Raw genomic sequence first — 18,161 nt, 5'->3', positions numbered from 1 at the left:
GAAATGGGGGGGGGGGGGGGCTGGGACAATGCCCGTCGCAAACAGCAGAGATCAGAAAGCGCCGTACGCACGCACACACACGCACACACACACCAACTCCAACGGGGACCCGACGGTGGACGGGGAGGGGGAAAACCAAACCAAGCCCGGCCTGGGCGGCAGAGCAGGACATGGCCCCGGTGGCATCATCAGTGCCGGGCAGGGTCCCCCATGGGCAGGGCTGGGGTGGGAAAATGGGGGGCTGCTAAAAAACCAGAGCCACCCTGGGCCAGCGAGACACGTGGCCAAGGTGGGAGATGGGGGGGGTAAATTAACCCCCCTTTGGGGAGGGGACCAGAGCCCAGCCAGGGAATAGCCCCCAGGGATGGATGGGGGGTCCCTAAGCGGGGCTGGGGGCTCGACCCCAGGCCGGGGGGCGGGGGGGGGGGGGGGGGGGGGGGTGGGGCATGCAGGGAGGGATGGGGACGCACACGCAGCCGCCCCCTCTGGATCCTATTCCCTATGGGGCCGGGCATCCTAGGAGCTAAAGCCAAGGGGGTTATAAAAGAGAAGGGGTGGGAAGGGGTTGGGAAATGTCACCACGTCCCATCGGGGACCCTTGTGCTTCATTGTCCCGCGGCTCTAGAAGTAGTGGCCCTCCTCCATCCAGTCCAGCCGGAGGTGCTTGCGGTGTTTTCGCCGCTCCTTGCGGGGTTTGTGGTGGTGGTGCTGGTGGTGCTGGTGGCTGTGCCGGTGGTGGTGGTGCCGCCGCGCTCGGTGCGACCGCCTGGCTAACAGGGGCAAGATGGGACATGGCAGGGTCAGGAACCGCGGCCCTGGCAGGGACCCACTGCCTTGACCCTCCCTGGACCCCCCTGAGTCCCCACTAACGTTTTGTGCAGAGGAGTTTGGGCCGGTCCCACTTGCCGGTGCTGTGGCACTTGATGGTGGGCACGTGGCGCTGGGTGAAGCCCTCCTCGCACTGGTAGCGCACGCTGGAGTGGATGCTGTACTTCTCCTTCTTCTTCCCCACAGTGAAGGCATTTGCCACCTCCGGCGGGGGGCCGCACAGCACTGGGGGGGACACAGACCCACATCACCCCCCTATCACCAGACAAAGGGACACCCAATGCCCCTCTCTGCAAGCCGGAGCGTGGTGGATGCTTTAGGAGTCGGTATCAGGTTGGCAGCAAGATGTTCCCCAGGATTTACTTCATTAATTAATGGCCTTACTGGGGCAAGAGCATCATTAAACTGTGGCCTGCGGAATCCCAGCGAGCAGCTGGAGGTTAATAGAACTTCCAAGATAAGGGATGAGGCTCAATAGTTTTAATGGTGGGAAATGAAACAAACTGAAGTGGAGAGGAAGGAATTGACTGTGGGGAGAAAAAGTGGAGATTAAGGGGAACTGCTCGAGGTTTTCTGGGCTAAGGGCTGGGAGAGGTTTCCCTGAGGAGAAGGATGTGCCTGGGATCATAGAGTCATGGGATGGTTTGGGTTGGGAGGCAACTTAGAGCTCCTCCAGCTCCAACCCCTGGACACCTTCCACTAGAGCAGGTTGCCCCATCCAACCTGGGCTCGGGATGGGGACACCGGGGCAGGGGTACCTGTGCCCTTCTTGCAGATGTAGGGCAGGTTGTAGTTGCAGGGCACATCGTTCCACTTGCCAATCTCATGGGACACCAGCACCACGCAGTCCTCACCGCCCGCAAAGAAGTTGTCGGGTTGGTTCTCCCGCCAGTTCTCGTATTGCTGGTGGGACATGAGAGAGGGTAAGAACCCCTGTCCCCCCCTCCCCGCACCCTGAGCCCCACCATGCACCTCCGAGGGGCTCACCAAGCCGGTGTTGTCGGTCCACTGGAAATCCTGCTCCACGATCCTGTCATTGAGCCCAATCCAGGTGTTCTCGTGCCCAAAGCCTGTGGAGAGAAGGACCCGTGGCTTGCACAGTGAAAGCGAAGAGCACGCAGGGGTGCTGACGCTCGCAGAGCTGTGGGTGGGGGGTACCGTTGATGAAGCTGTGCTCCTCCCGCGAGTGGATGCTGGTGAGGTGGCCGGCGCGGCGGCGGCAATCCCGCTCCGCATCCTCCCAGGAACGCCGGCGTGCGAAGTACCGGTAGCAGTGACCCTGGAACTTGTGCCAGTTGTGGTCACAGCCCTCCGTGTCTGCAGGGACAAGGGGATGGTGAAGGCGGCCACTGCCAGGGCGAGGCAGGCAGCAGCTCCCTTCACTCATCCCCAAAGGCACAGGCACTGAGCAGTGTCCCATGGCCACACGCCCCGTGGGGACACGGGGGCTGCGCTCCCCACCTTTCTCGCAGCGGCTGCCGCCGTAGCTGGGCAGGCAGAGGCAGACGAAGGAGTTGACCTCATCGATGCAGGTGCCCCCGTTCTGGCAGGGGCTGGACAAGCAGTCGTCGATGTCTGCGGGGACAACGGGGGGTGCGGCTTAGACCCCCTCAGACCCCCGAACCCACCGTCCCCTCCAGCACCGCTGCCAGCGGTGACCGAGGACGGGGGCTCCCCGCCCGCAAGGCCGCGGGTTCGAGGCCCGCAGTCGCCACGCACCGATCTCGCAGTTCTCCCCGGTGAAGCCGGGGGCGCAGCTGCAGCCGCAGACGGTGCCGTTGGCGCGGCAGGTCCCCCCGTGCAGGCACGGGTTGTTCTGGCACGGGTCTGACGGAGCTGCGGGGTGGGAGCGGGTGCCCTGAGCCAGGGTGAGGGGTGGGGGGACACCGCAGCACCCACGCCATGGGAAACCAGCGCCGGGGCCTGCCCCGGCACCGCCGCCTGCCACATGCGGTGCCGGTTCTGCCTGCTCAAAGGCTCTACGCTTCAGATGTGTGTGTGTTGCCTGTTTGTGTCCCACCAGCAGCTGCCTCTCCGCTGGCGTTGCTATTGTTAGCAACTGCAAATATTAACTATGTAGAGAGGATGCTTCCCCCTCATGCTCACAGCTCAGCTCCAGCTGAGGAGCCCAGGACCCACTCCTGGCCCATCACTGCTGCTGGAAGCTCCCCAGCCAGTGAATTGGTTTGGGTCAATGGAGAAACGCTCCCAAACCTCCACTTCAGAGTCAACCCCGTGGGCTGGCACCACACTGGGAGGGGAAACGACCCTGAGGTTCTCCTGCCACCTGGCCCTGTGCCCATCAGCGCTGCGCTCACCGTGCTGGCTGGCGTTGCCGGTGCCTGCCCAGGCCAGCAGCTCCCGCTCCTCCGGTGCTGGCTCCTCACCGCTCCCGCTGTCAGCGTCCAGGAGCGGGGCTCCCTCCAGCTCTGCTGCCATGGAGGGTTCAAAGAGCGGCCCCGCACCTGGGGACTCCGGTGCCTCCGGCTCCCATGGGTGGGGGGCAGTGGGTGATGGCCAGGGGCTGCCGGTGGTGGAGCCCAGGGGCACGGGAGACTCTTCCCTCTTCACCTCTCCAGAGGCATCCTCCTCGACAGGGGCTGTGGCTGCGTCTTCATGGCTGGGGACACCTGGGGGGCCAGGGCTGGTGGGGCGCTGCCGTGGGCCGGGGGGGGACAGGAGGAGATGCTCTGCTCCCCCCAACCCTGGTGCAGCGCGGCTGGTGGGACCAGGGGCAAAGCCTGTGGATCCTTCCTCAGCTGCCGGCTCCAGCACCGGCCACTCAGTGTGAGCCCATGGGGTCACCTCACTGGGGACATCCCGCACCGGGAGGGACACGGCTGCTCCACTGCTGGACATGACTGAGCCCTTCCCAGCATCCTGGTACTGGGCCGGCAGCTCGGGCAGCCCGTAGGGAGCTGTGGGACTCAGCCCACTCTGGGGCTGGGGAGCAGCCACCTCGGTGGGGCCAGGGGTGGTGGGGTCCCCTATGGAGGGGCCACCTGGGTGCAGGAAGGTCACTGCTTTCTTCTGCCTCTCCAGCGAGCTGTCACCCGGGGCCCCGCTGCCGTTACTGCCGGCACCGCGGGGCCAAAGGACCACCTCAGGGCTCTCTGCCACCAGCGGGGCCGGGGGCAGTGGGGGCCGTGGTGGGACGGGGCCACCGTCGTCCTGGGACACGGCATCACCAGAGAAGTCCTCAGTGGCATCGGCGGGGGGCCGGGGGGAGTCCCCGCGGGCGCTGGGGACACGGGGCTGAGCCCCGGTGGCGGTGACGTCCTGGTGACCGGGGGCACCGTGGGGAGCTGCAGAGGACAGGGCCGGCGGAGGGAGCGTCCGTGCGGGTCCCCCGGGGGCGTGGGGGCTCCACCACGGTGACTCCCTGCGGGCAGGTGCCTGCGGCGAGGGCGACACCGGGGCTGCAGCCGGTGCCATGAGCTCTGCAAGAGAGGCACAGCCATGGGGTCCCCACACTGGTGCAGCCCTGGGACTCTCCCAGCTGCTTTTTGGGCATCACTTACTAGGGCCGATCTCCTCCACCGCGTTGGAAGGTGAGTAGGTGCCTTCCCACCGGCTGCTCTCAGTGCTGGCATGGGGGATGCTCCACATCTCCACTGCGTTGGCTGCAGCCTCCTTCACCTCCAGGGCCAGGATAGGGGCCTCAGTGACCGTCCTCATCTGGTCCCCAGCCACTGTGGGGTCCCGGCTCTGCTGCTGCAGCTGGAAGTAACGCCCATTGAGCCCAGGGTAGCTGCTCTGCCGTGGGGCATGGGAGCTGGCCGGTGGGGTGCTGGGGGTCTCTGCTGCCACACCAGGTTCTGTCCCCATCCCTTGCGGTGCCAGCTGTGAGCCGGTGACGTGCTCCTGGGCTGGGCTTTGGGACTGTGGCAGGACTGTGGCCGGGGACTCCTCAGGGTCTTCGTGCACCGGCAGTGCTGGGCTGGTGCTGGCCGGCTCCTGCTGGGAGCTCACTGGTGCCTGGTCCACCACGTTGAGAGCTTCATCCTCATGGGGCCACGCTGGTGAGGAGGCTGTGGTGGGAGGCAGGGACGTGCCATCACCCAGCCCGCGAGCCGCTGGTGCCTGCGTCGGTGCAGCAGCAGGGAGGTCACCGCGCTGTGCCACTGGGCTGCTGCTCGCCGGCTGCAACTGCTCATCCTCATCCTCGCCCAGCCCCGCGGGCCCTGGCTGTGGCAGGAGGCTGTAGCGGTTGTGTGGGCTGTCCCGGATGTCTCCCGATGTGCCAACGTCCTCGCCGTGCTCCACCAACACGTTGTCACTGCTCAGTGGGTCAGGCGCGGGCAGCACCAGCTCCTCCTGCTCCTTCTGTCCCTCGGCTGCGTGTGCTGTGGTGAAGCCGCGGCCATCAGCTGTGCCGGTGGTGTGACCGAGGAGCAGGACAGGCATCCAGGGCACAACTGGGGACCCACATCCCCCCCTCTGGGTCTTGGCACCAGGCACCGCATCCCTTGTGCCGCGCCAGGGTGATGCATGGAGCTGGGCTCCCTCCCAGGGCAGCTCTCCTCATTTATCTCATTAATTCCCCAATTAAATATTCATTCACAGCAATTTTCCTGGCCATGCCCACCGATTCCCAAGGGAAGAAGGGCCGGGGCTGGTGAGGAGCCTACGGAAGGAACATGGTGCTGGCATTCCAGCTGGCTCCCCCTTACCTTTATAGCAGTAGGCATCAAATCTGGAGGTGGCGGGGGGGAAGCCAGTGCGGTTGGGGAACTGGTAGAGGGTCCTGACACCGGAGGCATCGCCGCCACACTTCCTGCGCGGGAGCCGGATGGGGTAGCGCACGCTGCCGTCCGCCAGCCAGCCCGGGTCACACTGGTCCAGGCCCTCCCGCCACGCCACGTAGAGCTGCCCGGTGGTGGCCAGCGAAGCGCCCCGGCTCTGGCAGTGCCGCCGGGCCCCCTGCCAGGTGAAGCGCCCCGGTGCCGTGGCGTAGAACACGGTCCCTGCAAGAGAGCAGAGCCCGTTGGGGACACGGCAACAGGAAGCTGTGACGGGCCTGAGTGCGCAGGGGAGTTTGGAGGTCTCCATGACTCGGGCGCTATGGCCATGCTTGGCCAGTCGGCACCAGCACCGCGGGTGGTGCAGCACTGGCACCCATCCTCACAGCCGAACTGCAGATGAGACATGCACAGAGATGCATAGCATCATAGAATGGTTTGAGTTGGAAAGGACCTTAAAACCATCTTGTTCCAACACCAGAGCAGCTTGCTCCAAGCCCCTGTGTCCAACCTGGCCTTGAACACTGCCAGGGATGGGGCAGCCACAGCTTCTCTGGGCACCCTGTGCCAGCGCCTCAGCACCCTCACAGGGAAGAGCTTCTGCCTTACCGCCAACCTGAACTTCCCCTGTTTCAGTCTGAACCCATCACCCCTTGTCCTGTCTCTACAGCCCCTGATGAAGAGCCCCTCTCCTGCCTCCCCTGCATCACCCCAGAGGGATGCCCCGAGACATCCCCAGCGCGCACCCAGCCACCGCTTGCCTCGCAGCTCCTGTGCGTAGCAGTACACATCGTACTCTTCACCGGGCTCCCTGTGGCCGTAGCTGCGGACACCAGGGAGGCTGTTGCGGTCCCCGTAGCAGCCGGGCCGGGACAGCGTGATGGGATACCTGCCAGAGAGGGGCACGGTGGGTGCTCAGCCCCACGGCGAGGGTCCCAGCCCGCAGCCCGTGCCCACACCTACCGCACGCTCTGGTCAGAGAGCCAGCCCGCGTCGCAGTTGTCGTAGCCGTCCTCGAAGGCGGCCTGGAGGTGCTGTGGCGAGGCGATGACGGCGGAGTTGTCCAGGCAGGCGCGGCGGGCAGCGGGGAAGGTCAGGGCGTAGCGGTCACCCGCGGGGCGGTAGTGGAAGACAACGCCTGGAAGGGCAGCTCATGGTAGAGCCAGCACAGGGTGCTTGGACCACGCGCTTGTAGGGGGTGCAGGGGGGGGAGAGCATGTATGGGGGGCATGGCTCACACGGCTTGCAAAGGGTGCATGGGGTGCATGGCTTGCATTGTATGAGGTGGAGAGCTTCTATGGGGTGCAGAGCTTCTATGGGGTGCAGAGCTTGCATGGGATGCAGAGCTTGTATGGGGTGCAGAGCTTGTGTGGGATGCAGAGCTTGTATGAGGTGCAGAGCTTGTATGGGGTGCAGAGCTTGCATGGGATGCAGAGCTTGAATGAGATGTAGAGCTTGAATGGGATGCAGAGCTTGTATGGGATGCAGAGCTTGTGTGGGATGCAGAGCTTGTACGAGGTGTAGAGCTTGTACGGGGTGTAGAGCTTTCATGGGATGCAGAGCTTGTATGGGGTGTGGAGCTTGTATGAGGTGCAGAGCTTAGCTTGTATGAGGTGCAGAGCTTGCATGGGATGTAGAGCTTGTATGGGATGCAGAGCTTGTATGGGGTGCAGAGCTTGCATGGGATGCAGAGCTTGTATGTGTTGCAGAGCTTGCATGAGGTGCAGAGCTTGTATGGGATGCAGAGCTTGTATGAGGTGCAGAGCTTGCATGGGATGTAGAGCTTGCATGGGTTGCAGAGCTTGCATGAGGTGCAGAGCTTGCATGGGGTGCAGAGCTTGTATGGGATGCAGAGCTTGCATGGGATGCAGAGCTTGCATGGGATGCAGAGCTTGTATTGGGTGCAGAGCTTGTGTGGGATGCAGAGCTTGTACGAGGTGCAGAGCTTGTATGGGGTGTAGAGCTTTCATGGGATGCTGAGCTTGTATGGGGTGCAGAGCTTGTTTGAGGTGTAGAGCTTGTATGGGGTGCAGAGCTTGTATGGGGTGCACAGCTTGTATGGGGTGCAGAGCTTGCATGGGATGTAGAGCTTGTATGGGATGCAGAGCTTGTATGGGGTGCAGAGCTTGCATGGGATGCAGAGCTTGTATGGGTTGCAGAGCTTGCATGAGGTGCAGAGCTTGCATGGGGTGCAGAGCTTGCATGGGGTGCAGAGCTTGCATGGGGTCATGGCTTTTGCAGGGTGCACAAGGTCTGCATGACGCATGGCTTGCCCATCTCGCACAGCTTATAAATGCTGCGCAGGGTGCAGCACCCACACCGGCCCCCATGGTGCTCGCAGTGCCCCTGCAGCCCCGCTGCCCAGCTCACCCGTCACCTCCAGGGGCAGCAGGTCCTGCTCGTCCTCGATGCCGGCCACCACCTCGCAGCGGTAGAGCCCGGCGTCGCTGGCGCGGGCGGCGCGCAGCACCAGGGTGGCGTTGTGGCGGTCCCGGGGGTAGCCGGGCAGGGACACGCGGCCCTCGTAGGCTTTCACCACCTTCACCGCGTTGTCCTTGGCCACCAGGATGGGGACGTCCTCCCTCTGCCCGGTGGCCGAGCGCACCTTGCTCCATTTGACACGGGGAGGGTCGGGGGGCTCGTTGGGGCCCAGCGAGGCCGAGGGATGGAGCAAGAAGAGGCAGGGCAGGGCCACGGGCTCCCCCAGCCCCACGCGCACAGCCTCATGCTGCACCCTGTTGATGTGGATCACCTTCCCATCGTCCTGCGAGCCTGCGGGGAGAGGTGCCCAGGTACCACGGGGATGGGCGGCGGGTTCGTGTTCGGAGAACTGGGGGCACCGCAGGGTGCTGGGGGCTCTGTTCTGGGCACTTCTGAGGTCCCCAGGGAAGAGCAGGAAGCAGGACAATGTGCACCCCCATGTTGAGTGCCCACAGACCGACTTTGTCCTTTAAATCTGCCCCTCTGGGGCTGAACCCATAACTGAGCTCAGTCCCTCACACCCCAACCCGGATGCTGTCAGGCTGTAGCCGCTGCTCTGCACCCATGGGTCCCATGCTGCTCCCATAGGGATACCAGCACTCCCCATCCCTGCCCGCAGAGGTGAACCCCTCACCAACAACTCAGCACCATTCAAGCCCTGTGGCCCCGGCGGCAAAGCCAGTCCCATGCTGGGATAAGATGTGGCAGCGCCACATTCTCCTCCTCCTCCCGCACTAATCCTGCTCCAGCCTGTGCAGGCTCCCAGCTCCATCATCACAAATCCCAGCACATGGAAATCCCCATGGCCCAGCTCTCCCTGCCCACCCCGGGGTGGGGGGACCAGGGCCTGCCACTAATCCCTGCCTGACACCTTCCTCCCTTGCTCCCCCTTTGCCATTGCAAAGGGAGGGTGCCAGGGTGGGGGGATCCCAAAGCCCCCAGTGCAGCAGGATGGGGGGATGTGGGCTCATGGAGATGGCAAATCCCTGGGGGTCTCAGCTCCACAGCTGGATGCCAGCAGCAGGATTAAGGATTTAAGGTCTCACGTGCCAGGATCCCAGCATGGGGGGTCCATGGTCGCTGGCAGGGGGGGAGCTTCTCCCTACCTAATCGCCTTCAGTCCAGGGTAGGGAGGTGGGGGGGGCACAGGCTGAGCCCTCCTTGGTTGTCATTCACCCTTGCTCTTTATTGTGGCTGATAGTGCATTACTTGCTGCAGTTTCCCATAGTGGCTCATGAGCCCTGGTGGCACTTACCCAGGACGATGATGGCGAGGAGGGAGAGCCCGAGCAGGAGCCAGCAGCCAGCATCCCCCATCACATGGACCATCCTTGACCTGCAACAAGAGCAGAGGGCTGGGAGGCCACCGCTCACCTGCTCCCTGCCTGTTCGGTGATGCCATGGGGCCATAAATCACTGCAGGGCCAGGCTGACACCAGCCTCCAGGAGCCACGGGGTGGGGAGCAGGATTAGCCCCACTTCACAAGATGCCATTAGCCCAGAGAGAGTTTGATTTCCCTGTGGGGTCGGGATGGAGGATGGGTGCCACCACCAACCGCCGAGACTCCAACTGCGCTGCCGGGCTGTCCCTGTGTTCCCTGCCACCGGTGCCACCCATGGTGACATCCCCCCAGTGCACTGCTGGAGATGGGACACGTACCCCATGGTGGGGGCAGCGGGCAAGTGGGGGGGGGGTCCGCACCCCCCCAGCAGCACTGGAGCTGGCTCTTGCTCTGCCCCCAGCATTAACATGCAGCGGATGGCTCCGGCTGCTGGAGCTGGCTTGCAGAGCGGGGAGCACAAAGCCGGCACCAGCACTTGCTGAACGTCTCCCACCCATTGACTGCAGCAACGATCCGTGTTCCAAAATCATCCAATCTTCGGGCTCACAGGGGGCTCAGACACATCCCCAGCCTGGTCATGGAGGTGGCATGGACACAACCACCGCCCGGCTCCCACCGCATCCACCACCGGCTCCCACCGCATCCACCACCCACCTCGGGCTTTGTCTGGGATTTAAACCAGGCTCCGTCACTCCATGCTGCCAAACCAGCCAAGCAGGGATGTACCCAGCACCCCAAAACCCCAACTGGGGCCATGCTGGAGCTCAGATCCACATGGCCATGAACTTGAACCAGGGCCAGTGTCCCCTATGCACTGGCAGATCCACCATGGGGTATGCTGGTCCCCACTCCAGCATCTGGGTCCCCCCGATCTAACATCAGTTCCCTGTCCCCTGGCCAGGGCAGGGAGCTGGGGAGCACTTGGCTTTTGGGGGGCACACCAGGAGCCCCTCATCCCTCTTCCAGCTGCCCAGAGCCGAGGCTTCAGCTCAGCCCACAAGTTCCCCCCATCCCTGATGCTCCATTTTCCAGCCCTTGATGTCTCATTCTGTCCCTTCTGCTTTCATGGGACAAAAATAGATAGAAAGAGCCAAATGGCAAGAAAAAAGAGCCCCCTCCTTACCCCACCCCCAGTGTTCAGCACTGGAAAAGGGACTTTGGGGGGATGCAGAAGTGGGTTTTATCTTTTCTAAAGAAGAAAGCATTTGCAGCCCCTTCCCTCCCGCAGCAGCTCTGTGGGGCTTTCTGCCTCCAAACCCTGCTGCTGATAGAAGCTGAGGAGGTGACCTGACCCCGGCTCCAGCCATGGGGGTTGATTCCTGGGGTGTGGAGCAGAGCACAGGCTGTGGGTCACTGCACCTTTGCCCAGCCACATCCCCTGGGAGCCAAACGACCCCAGGGCTGCTCTACAGCCCCCACAGCTCCTTCCTCGCTCAGGGATGCTCCGGGAAGAAATCCCCCAGCACCAAACTTTTTCTGTCTTTCCCCTGAGAGGGGGAGCACAAATCGCTCGGTACCACGGGGAGGTTCCAGCTCCTCCCGCTGCCAGGCTCAGTTTGACTTTCTGGGCTGTCAGGAGCTGTCCCAGCGCTGGGGTCTGCAATGGGGCAGCCCCCGGCCCATGTCCTTCATCAAACCACCACCCCGGGACCTGCTGGGTGAGGGGGCGGCGGCGGGTGCGGGATGGGACATCCCGGGCCTCTGAACCACCCACCCTCCCATTCTGCCCTTTTCACCCATTTCCTCTTTTGCATCCCCCAGCTCTCCCCCCCTGCAGCTTCCAGGTGACTGAGAGAATTTCCCACGTGGAACAACGGCCGGGTCTTGCTCTTGAGCACCTCTCCTCAGCATCCCTGAGACCTTCCCCTTCTCCATCCTCCTCCTCGCCCGCCTGTGGCCACCCCAGCTCCCAGCAGAGCTCCATCCCCACCACAACCGCAGGGGCCCAGCACCATGATGGAGAGGGTCGTGGGCCAGGGGAGGACCTGGAAGACCTCAAAGAGCCACGTTAAGGTGCCAGTGTATAAATACTCCTGGAAGCTGCGGGCTGTTTACCCAGCGCCGCTGCTCTGGAGCTGAGCAAATGCCGGCAGCGGCGCTGGGTAAACAGCCCGGGCTTTATTTAAATGTTAAACAGGAAAGTTGCTCTTTGGATTTGCAGCCACTGCCGGGGCAGCTGCAGGGCCGGGCACACACTGGGCCAGGCATGGAGGGATGCAGGGATGGATGGAGGGACCGTGACCCCGCTGAGGCACCCCGGGGCCGGCAGCACCCAGGGAGCGGGTGGCTGCGTGGCTCTGGCTGCCCCTTCCCTGACATCAGCACTTCCTCACGTTCTGCTTTCGCAGCAGGAAGGTGCCACGGTGAGAAGACCCTCACCAGCAGCTCCCGCTGCCTCCTTGGGGTGCCCTCGGCGGGGTCCCGGGCTCCCCCCACCCCAGGACACACTGCACCAGCCAGCTGGCACCTCAGAGCACACAAGGACCACGTTCCTTATGGACCATGGCTCTGTTCCAAGCCAAGGAGACCAAGAAGGTCCCTGCCCTGCCACGCTCTGCTCCCCCCAGCCCCTCACTGGACCTCTGGCTGCTGCCTCTGCCAAGCCCAGCCCTGTGCTGAGCCAGCAAAAACTTTATCCCAAGGTCAGGGTGAGCATCCTGCATCCCTGCTGGAGCCGCAGCCGGAGCCAGCACACACGATGTCCCCCGTGCGAGGACCCCCATGCCATGGCAGAGGCTGATGCAGGCAGCATCCTCCCAGCCTCAGCACCTCCTGCTTTATTGAGACCATCTCCTTCCCACCTCCTCTGGACCCAGTAACCCACAAACCACCTCCAGCAGCGCCCATGAGGCAGCCCGGGGCTGGCACAGCCAAGTCCCAGTCCCATGGAACCAACAGGATGAGTCCTGGTCAGATCCCAGCTCCCCACCGCAGGCAGAGAATGCCACCGCCAGCGTGGCTCAGCACCACCAGCATCCTGGACGTGCCAATGTGGGGGCAGCATCAGCCGGATCCCTGTGGGACAGGATCCATCCCAGGATCCCCATGGAAGGGACCATCGGCTCAGCCATGCCAGGCATCACCGCGCCGTCCCCAGCGGTGACAGCAGGGCAGAAAGGGGGGCACAAGGAGCCAGCATTGGCCATGCCACCATGAACCCAAGGGGCTGAACTGCGCGCACAGGGCCTCTCCCTGCAGCCAGGGCAATGCCATGGGCTCAGAGCCATGTCCCTGGTGCCACGTGGCTGGAACCCTTTGGGGACACGGTGCAGGTCTCTGTCCCCATCCCTGTCCCTGCCCCAGCCAGGGAATGGCAGACGAGAGAAAGCTAAAATAACGGCGGTGCAAAGCCGCCCCCCATCAACCCGGGCGAGCATTTTCACATCTGTCACTAGCTGTCACCTCATGAATAATTCATCTGCCTCATGAATATGCAAAGCCGGGGCTGGCGATCAGCTTCAGCTGAAACCCGGCTTAATTCCTCTCAGGCCATCGGGCGCCGGGACCACCCGGCCGGTCTGGGGGTCTCCTCTCACCCTCACCTGCCCCAAGCCATGGGCTGGGATGGGTGAGGCTGCAGCCCCCAGTGTCCCCATGGAGCAGAGGAGACATTTGGGATACTGCAGGGGGACAAGGGGTTGGGATGGGTGGAAGGGGGTGGGAGGGCACTGCTCATCCGCCAAGGCAACCTGGATGCAGCAGGACACGGGTGTCCCCCCACCCTGGGGATACTCTGGCACTATAGGGGCCCCCCATTCAGGACACCGACCCAGTGACCTCTGCTGTCCCCACGGGTCACTCACACACAGCATTCCCGTGCCCACCCCCCTAGCACGTCCCCCCTCACCATGGGCACCCCACGGGGCTGATCCAGCACCGCACCACCCCACACCCAACCCCAGCGGCCCCAGCAGCCCCCCCGCAGCACCCACCTCCCTCCCAGCGCCACGGTGCCTCCACCACCCCAGTGGGGACGGGGTGTCCGCCGCCAAGGGCCCCCCCGGGGGCTGCGTGGCCCTGGCAGGAGCCCGGCAGCGGGGCCGGCTCCGCGTCCCCTCCTCTCTGCCCACAACAAAGGAATTCTGCAAACCTCGCTGCCGTCACATCTCACAGGCAACGTGATGCTTCCCGCTCCCCCCAGCCTGCGAGAATAAATTAGCACCTCGGAAAACTGTGATCCCGGCCAATATGGGCCCTGCGCTGGGTGCGATTTTTATTAGGCAGACAGTCTGCAGCCTTCAGGTTAGAATTTGCTCTTCTTATCCCCCCCCCCCCGCCCCGCCTTTCTATCTCCTCCCGAGAAGCCAAAAGCACGGCGGGAGCCCAAGCGCCGGAGCAGCAGCGTGGCAAGCCCCCAGGCCCAGCCCCGCGGCCCTGAAAGGGTTTGCCTGCGCCTGGCACCAACAGCGGGGAGGAGAGCACCGGGGCTGGTGGGCCTGGCACAGAGAGAGATGGGCCTCCAGCACCGGCCTCCTCACCGGCGCCTCACCGGGTTTACTGAGCCCCCACATCGGTGTGCGGGATCAAGGAGCCACAAACGCCTCACCAGCACCCACAGCCAGCCATCCCGGAGCCCTCCAGCCTGCCTCACGGTGTCCCCATGCCAGGGCATGCAGGATGGGACTCATTCTGCCCGTGGTGGTGCTGAGCCCTCACTGCGCTGCCAGCCTTGTCACCTCCCCGGCAGCCAGGGGTACCCCAGGGATGTGAAACTTCCCAGCTCCTTCCCCATCAGGGAATCACCGGCAGCGCCAGTGGGGAACCGGGACGAGGTGCACCTTCAGACCCAGTGCCAGTGTCCCCCAGTGCCGGTGTCCCCAAGCCTCTCCCTGTGCTGGAGTCCCCCAGCACCTCTCAGCTCCAGTCCCTGTGTCCGCAGCCCTGGTCCCTCCACTGTCGCCCTGTTCTGGTGTCCCCATTGTCCCCTTGTCCTGGCATCCCTACAACCCCAGTGGCCCCAGCCCCATTGTCCACCTGCCCCGGTGCCCCCAACCCCACTCCTGATCTCCCCGCAGCCCCTACCGCAGCATCCCCTCCAGCCCCACAGTCCCCAGCATCCCCAGCCCTGACAGCCCCAGTCCCCACAGTGTCCCCAACCCTGTCAAAGCAACCCCTCCAACCCCAAGGCCAGCATCCCCCATCCCTGCCCGCCCCGGTACCCACAGCGTCCCCACCCCAGTCTGTGTCCCCCGCAGCTCCCTTGTCCCCACCACGTTCCCCAGCCCGGGTCCGTCCCGCTTCTGCCGTCGCGGTGCCGCCGGCCCCCGGGCACCGCAGCGGGGACGGTGCCGGTGCCGCACGTACCTGGGGCCGTGCTCACGGCGCGCGGAGGTTCATCCCCGCCGGTGGAGCCGAGCACCCCGCCGGTACCGGAGGCTTAAAAGCGGGGTCGCGGAGGAAGGAGGGGGGGGGGGGGGCAGCGGGCCGGGACCCCCCCCGGAGGGGGCCGAGCCGGGCCGGGCCGGGCCAATCGCGGCTGGCGGCAGGCGCGGCCCCCCCGCCGGTGCCGCCGGTGCCGCCCGCCCGCACCTGCCCGCAGCGGCGGAGAACCCGCGCCCGCTCCGCGCCCCGCCGCGCTGCCCGGCGCAGGGCGAGGGGCGGCCGCGCATGCGCTGCCCCCCCCCCAAACCGGGGCCACCCCCCCCCCCCCAAACCCGGAGCCGCCCCCTCCCCATCGATCACATCGCCGGAGCTTGGAGGGGTCCCTGTAACGATGGGGGGGGCTCTAAAGGGGGGTGATGTGTCCTTTCCAACCCCTCCGCAGCCCCCCCAGGTAGGCTGGGGGCCCCCTCTGCATTCAACATCCCCTCCTGTCCCTGCACGGGGAGCCGGCTGCGTCCAAGTGGGATTCTAGGGGGTCTCCAAAAAAAGGGAGGGGTAACTTTACAGCCCTTCCAGCCTTTCTGCACCCCCCCTTCCCCCAAAAAGCCACTGAGGGGTCCTTCCTGTCCCAGACATTTCACCCCACACTATCCCTGCCCTGGGATGCAGTGGGATTTTAGGGGGTTTCCAAACAGGGAAGCATCTTCCAGCCTCTCTGCATCCTAAACCCCCTCCCAAGCCATAGAGGGTACAACCAGCAGCATCTCCCATCCCCTTTGCACCCCCATGTGGCCCCGTGCTGTGGGGAGGGGGTGTCACCTTCCTGATGGTGAATGGAGAATGCCACCCTGTCTCCCACAACTTGGCAACAAGCAGTGAAAGAGTATTTCCCCCCCCTCTCCCCCCGCATTTTGCCCATAGGATCCACGGAAACCCGAGAGCAAAGTTCTCATTTCCGACTCCATTGTGCCAGAGTTTTTGCGGCGTTTCCTGCCTTTTGTGAGCCCCCCCCTCCCCAGCACAACCCTGCACAGAGCTCTTCTGTTCCCCTTCTTTATGTGCCTGCAGCTGGCGTCCCCCATCCCCACATAGGTGCCCGAGCGTGGGGGACAGCCACAGGGGTTAATACCCCCATGGTGTTTGCCAGGATTGGGAAGAGGATCCCATGGGATTTGTGATGTTCTGGCTACTCCCTGCTCTGAGCGGATCCAGGTGGCTGGTGCTGCCACTCTACAGATCTATCCTGCTTTGGAAAGGGCACCCATGGGTGCTGGTTGGGGTTTGTTACACTGTCTGATGGGTGCTGAGAGGAGGGTCCAGCATGGATGAGCTGGTTTGTGGTGGAAGCAGGACCACTGCCCATGTGCTGGCTCTGAAATGCTCACCCTGTTCATGCAAGGATTTTGGCACCCTTTGGGGTGAAGATGCTCCCATTGCCCCCCACCACAGCCAGGTCCTGCACCCACAGCAAAACCCGCATCCCACCCTCCTGCTGCCTCTCTGCTGCCTCTCCCAAATGCTGCCTCCACCTCTTCATCTTCCTTTCCCAAGCTTCATCCAGGTGGCACGGGCAGCGTGTGACCCGCACAATCCCACACTGGGGATTAGATGGGGTCACCCATGAGCTTGGCTCCCCCAGCACCCATGGGTCACCCTTCACCAACTAGAACTGGATGTGGCGACAAAACTGCACCCAGCCTTGACCCTGACGCACAGTGGGTCCATGGAGTGAAGGGGCCATGGGGAGAGCAGAGCCAAACTCAAACCTCTCCATGGGCTCAGAGCAACAAGGGGGGAGTAGAGGGACCCTGGGCACCCAAGCATCCACCTCTGGTGGGACACAGGGCCCCGGCAGGACCAGGGTGGCTGCTCTGCTGTTTGTCTTGCTGAGGAAGGTGCTGGCAGTGAGATATGGGAGCTCTCCTCTTGAGTGCAGATAAATGTCGTAACAGCCGCCAGCCAGTGCAGCTTATGGATGGGGATTTAACACCACCTCTCCCCTGTGCCAGCAGCTCCATGCCTGAGGACTGCAGCCCTTGGTGCTGGTGGTGGGACCAGATCTTCCACTGGCACCAGTCTGGAGCCCCAGTGTCCCCCTTGCTGGTCCCCCCAGCTGGGAGGTGACTTCATGGGGTCCCTCTTCCCTCTGGGAGCAACCTGGAGCCCCAACATCCCACCATGGCCATCCCTTCGTCCAGGTGGGAGAGCCAGCTCCGCCTGGCACAGGGGGATGTCCCCATGTCCTCATCCTTGCCCTGCTCAGGGTGCCTTCCACACCCCAGCACCACATCCAGTCCATCCTTGGGGCATTGCCCCAGGAGCACCAATGGCTCTGCCCAGAGCTTCTCCAACAAAGCAGCACCCACTCTCACCAGGTCCCCGCTGCACCCCATGTTCCCAGCCTCACCGGAGACAGGCCGCATGGCCCCAGGCAGCAGTGGATGGGGTGACTCCATCCCTCGGTCCTGCTCCCTTGGTCCCAGCCCTGGCAGGTTTGGCACCGGTTGTGCCAGGGTGAGCAGGGCCCTGAGCATCCTTTTGAGCCGGAACGCTGGGTTTCTGGTGAAATCCTGCAGCAGTGTTGCCGTGACGACCCTCCTGCAGTTTCCATCCAGAGATGTTTTCCTTTGTTGTGACAGGGATGCAGGGAGGTGGCCATGGGGCGATTGGGGTGTGTGGTGGCAATGGTGGGGGGGTCCAACTGTGAGGTGCAGAGACCTGGTGGGGCTCCAGCTCCAATGTGGGGCTGGGGGGCCCCATGGGTCCAGCACAGCTCTGACTTGGCCCCAGACATGCAGGGGACAGCAGAGGGGCCAGGAGCCACATGATCTGAGGTCTCAGCCAGGTCTCGCTCCTATCAAGAGCAACAAAAGAGAGGTGATGTGGCCAACCCACAGTGCAGGGACAAGCGTGGGAGCACTGCAGGGGATGGAGAGGTTGGCCCTCTGTGAGCATGTCACAAAGCACCCCTTGTCACCCCAATGACAGAGCCAGTTTGGGGGGGGCGGTGGGGCTTGGACCCTCCCCAGCTCCAGCACTGCCCAGTTTGGCATCCAGGACAGCAGCACTGTGACCAGGGTGCTGAGCAGCATCGCCGCTGCCATCCTGCGGGTGCTGAGCACCGAGGGACTGGGGTGCCAGGGACCCTCCGTGTGCAGCCCCAGTCCCCGCACTGCCGGGGGGACCCCGTCCCGCGCCCCACGGAGCCGCTTGTTATTCCGCTCAGGTCCGCGGGCGGCTGATGGAGCCGGTTCCAGGAGAGCTGCCACATTCATCGGGAGAGAGGCTTATTAATGAGGCCTCTGCCACTGCAGCTGGGGCCAGCACTCGGGGCACTGCCACGGGGACAGGCAGCAGGCGGGTGCATGGATGGATGCATGGATGCATGCATGGATGGACGGATGAACGCCTCCATGACAGGGCAAACTGGCATCTCGTGCCTTGGC

The 18,161-nt window shown here is 63.9% G+C and overlaps 1 protein-coding gene across 2 annotated transcripts; it reads right to left on the bottom strand.

The window, feature by feature from the left end:
• Positions 1-426: 426 nt before the first annotated feature.
• Positions 427-14,923, bottom strand: NCAN (neurocan). Of its 2 annotated transcripts, XM_062626874.1 has the most exons (15): positions 14,698-14,923; positions 9,307-9,386; positions 7,941-8,342; positions 6,534-6,708; positions 6,332-6,459; positions 5,502-5,795; positions 4,350-5,174; positions 3,147-4,268; positions 2,548-2,664; positions 2,290-2,403; positions 1,987-2,145; positions 1,816-1,898; positions 1,587-1,731; positions 871-1,053; positions 427-770 (listed from the first exon to the last, which is right to left on the bottom strand). In XM_062626874.1, the coding sequence occupies exons 2-15, from the start codon at positions 9,377-9,379 to the stop codon at positions 622-624; spliced, it is 3,969 nt and encodes a 1,322-aa protein (XP_062482858.1). In that variant the 5' UTR covers positions 9,380-9,386; positions 14,698-14,923; the 3' UTR covers positions 427-621. The 2 variants fall into 2 exon arrangements, with proteins under 2 accessions (XP_062482858.1, XP_062482857.1); XM_062626873.1 differs by lacking the exons at positions 6,332-6,459; positions 6,534-6,708; positions 7,941-8,342; positions 9,307-9,386; positions 14,698-14,923 and having other exon boundaries at positions 427-766; positions 5,502-5,895.
• Between the last annotated feature and the right edge of the window lie 3,238 nt (positions 14,924-18,161).

This window comes from Pezoporus occidentalis, unplaced genomic scaffold, assembly GCF_034315485.1.
Source record: "Pezoporus occidentalis ecotype Australia unplaced genomic scaffold, CSIRO_AGI_Poc_V1 ctg299, whole genome shotgun sequence".
NCBI lineage: Eukaryota > Metazoa > Chordata > Aves > Psittaciformes > Psittacidae > Pezoporus > Pezoporus occidentalis.
The sequence above is the reverse complement of the archived record's forward strand: the minus strand, read 5'-3'. Positions and strand labels throughout refer to the sequence as shown.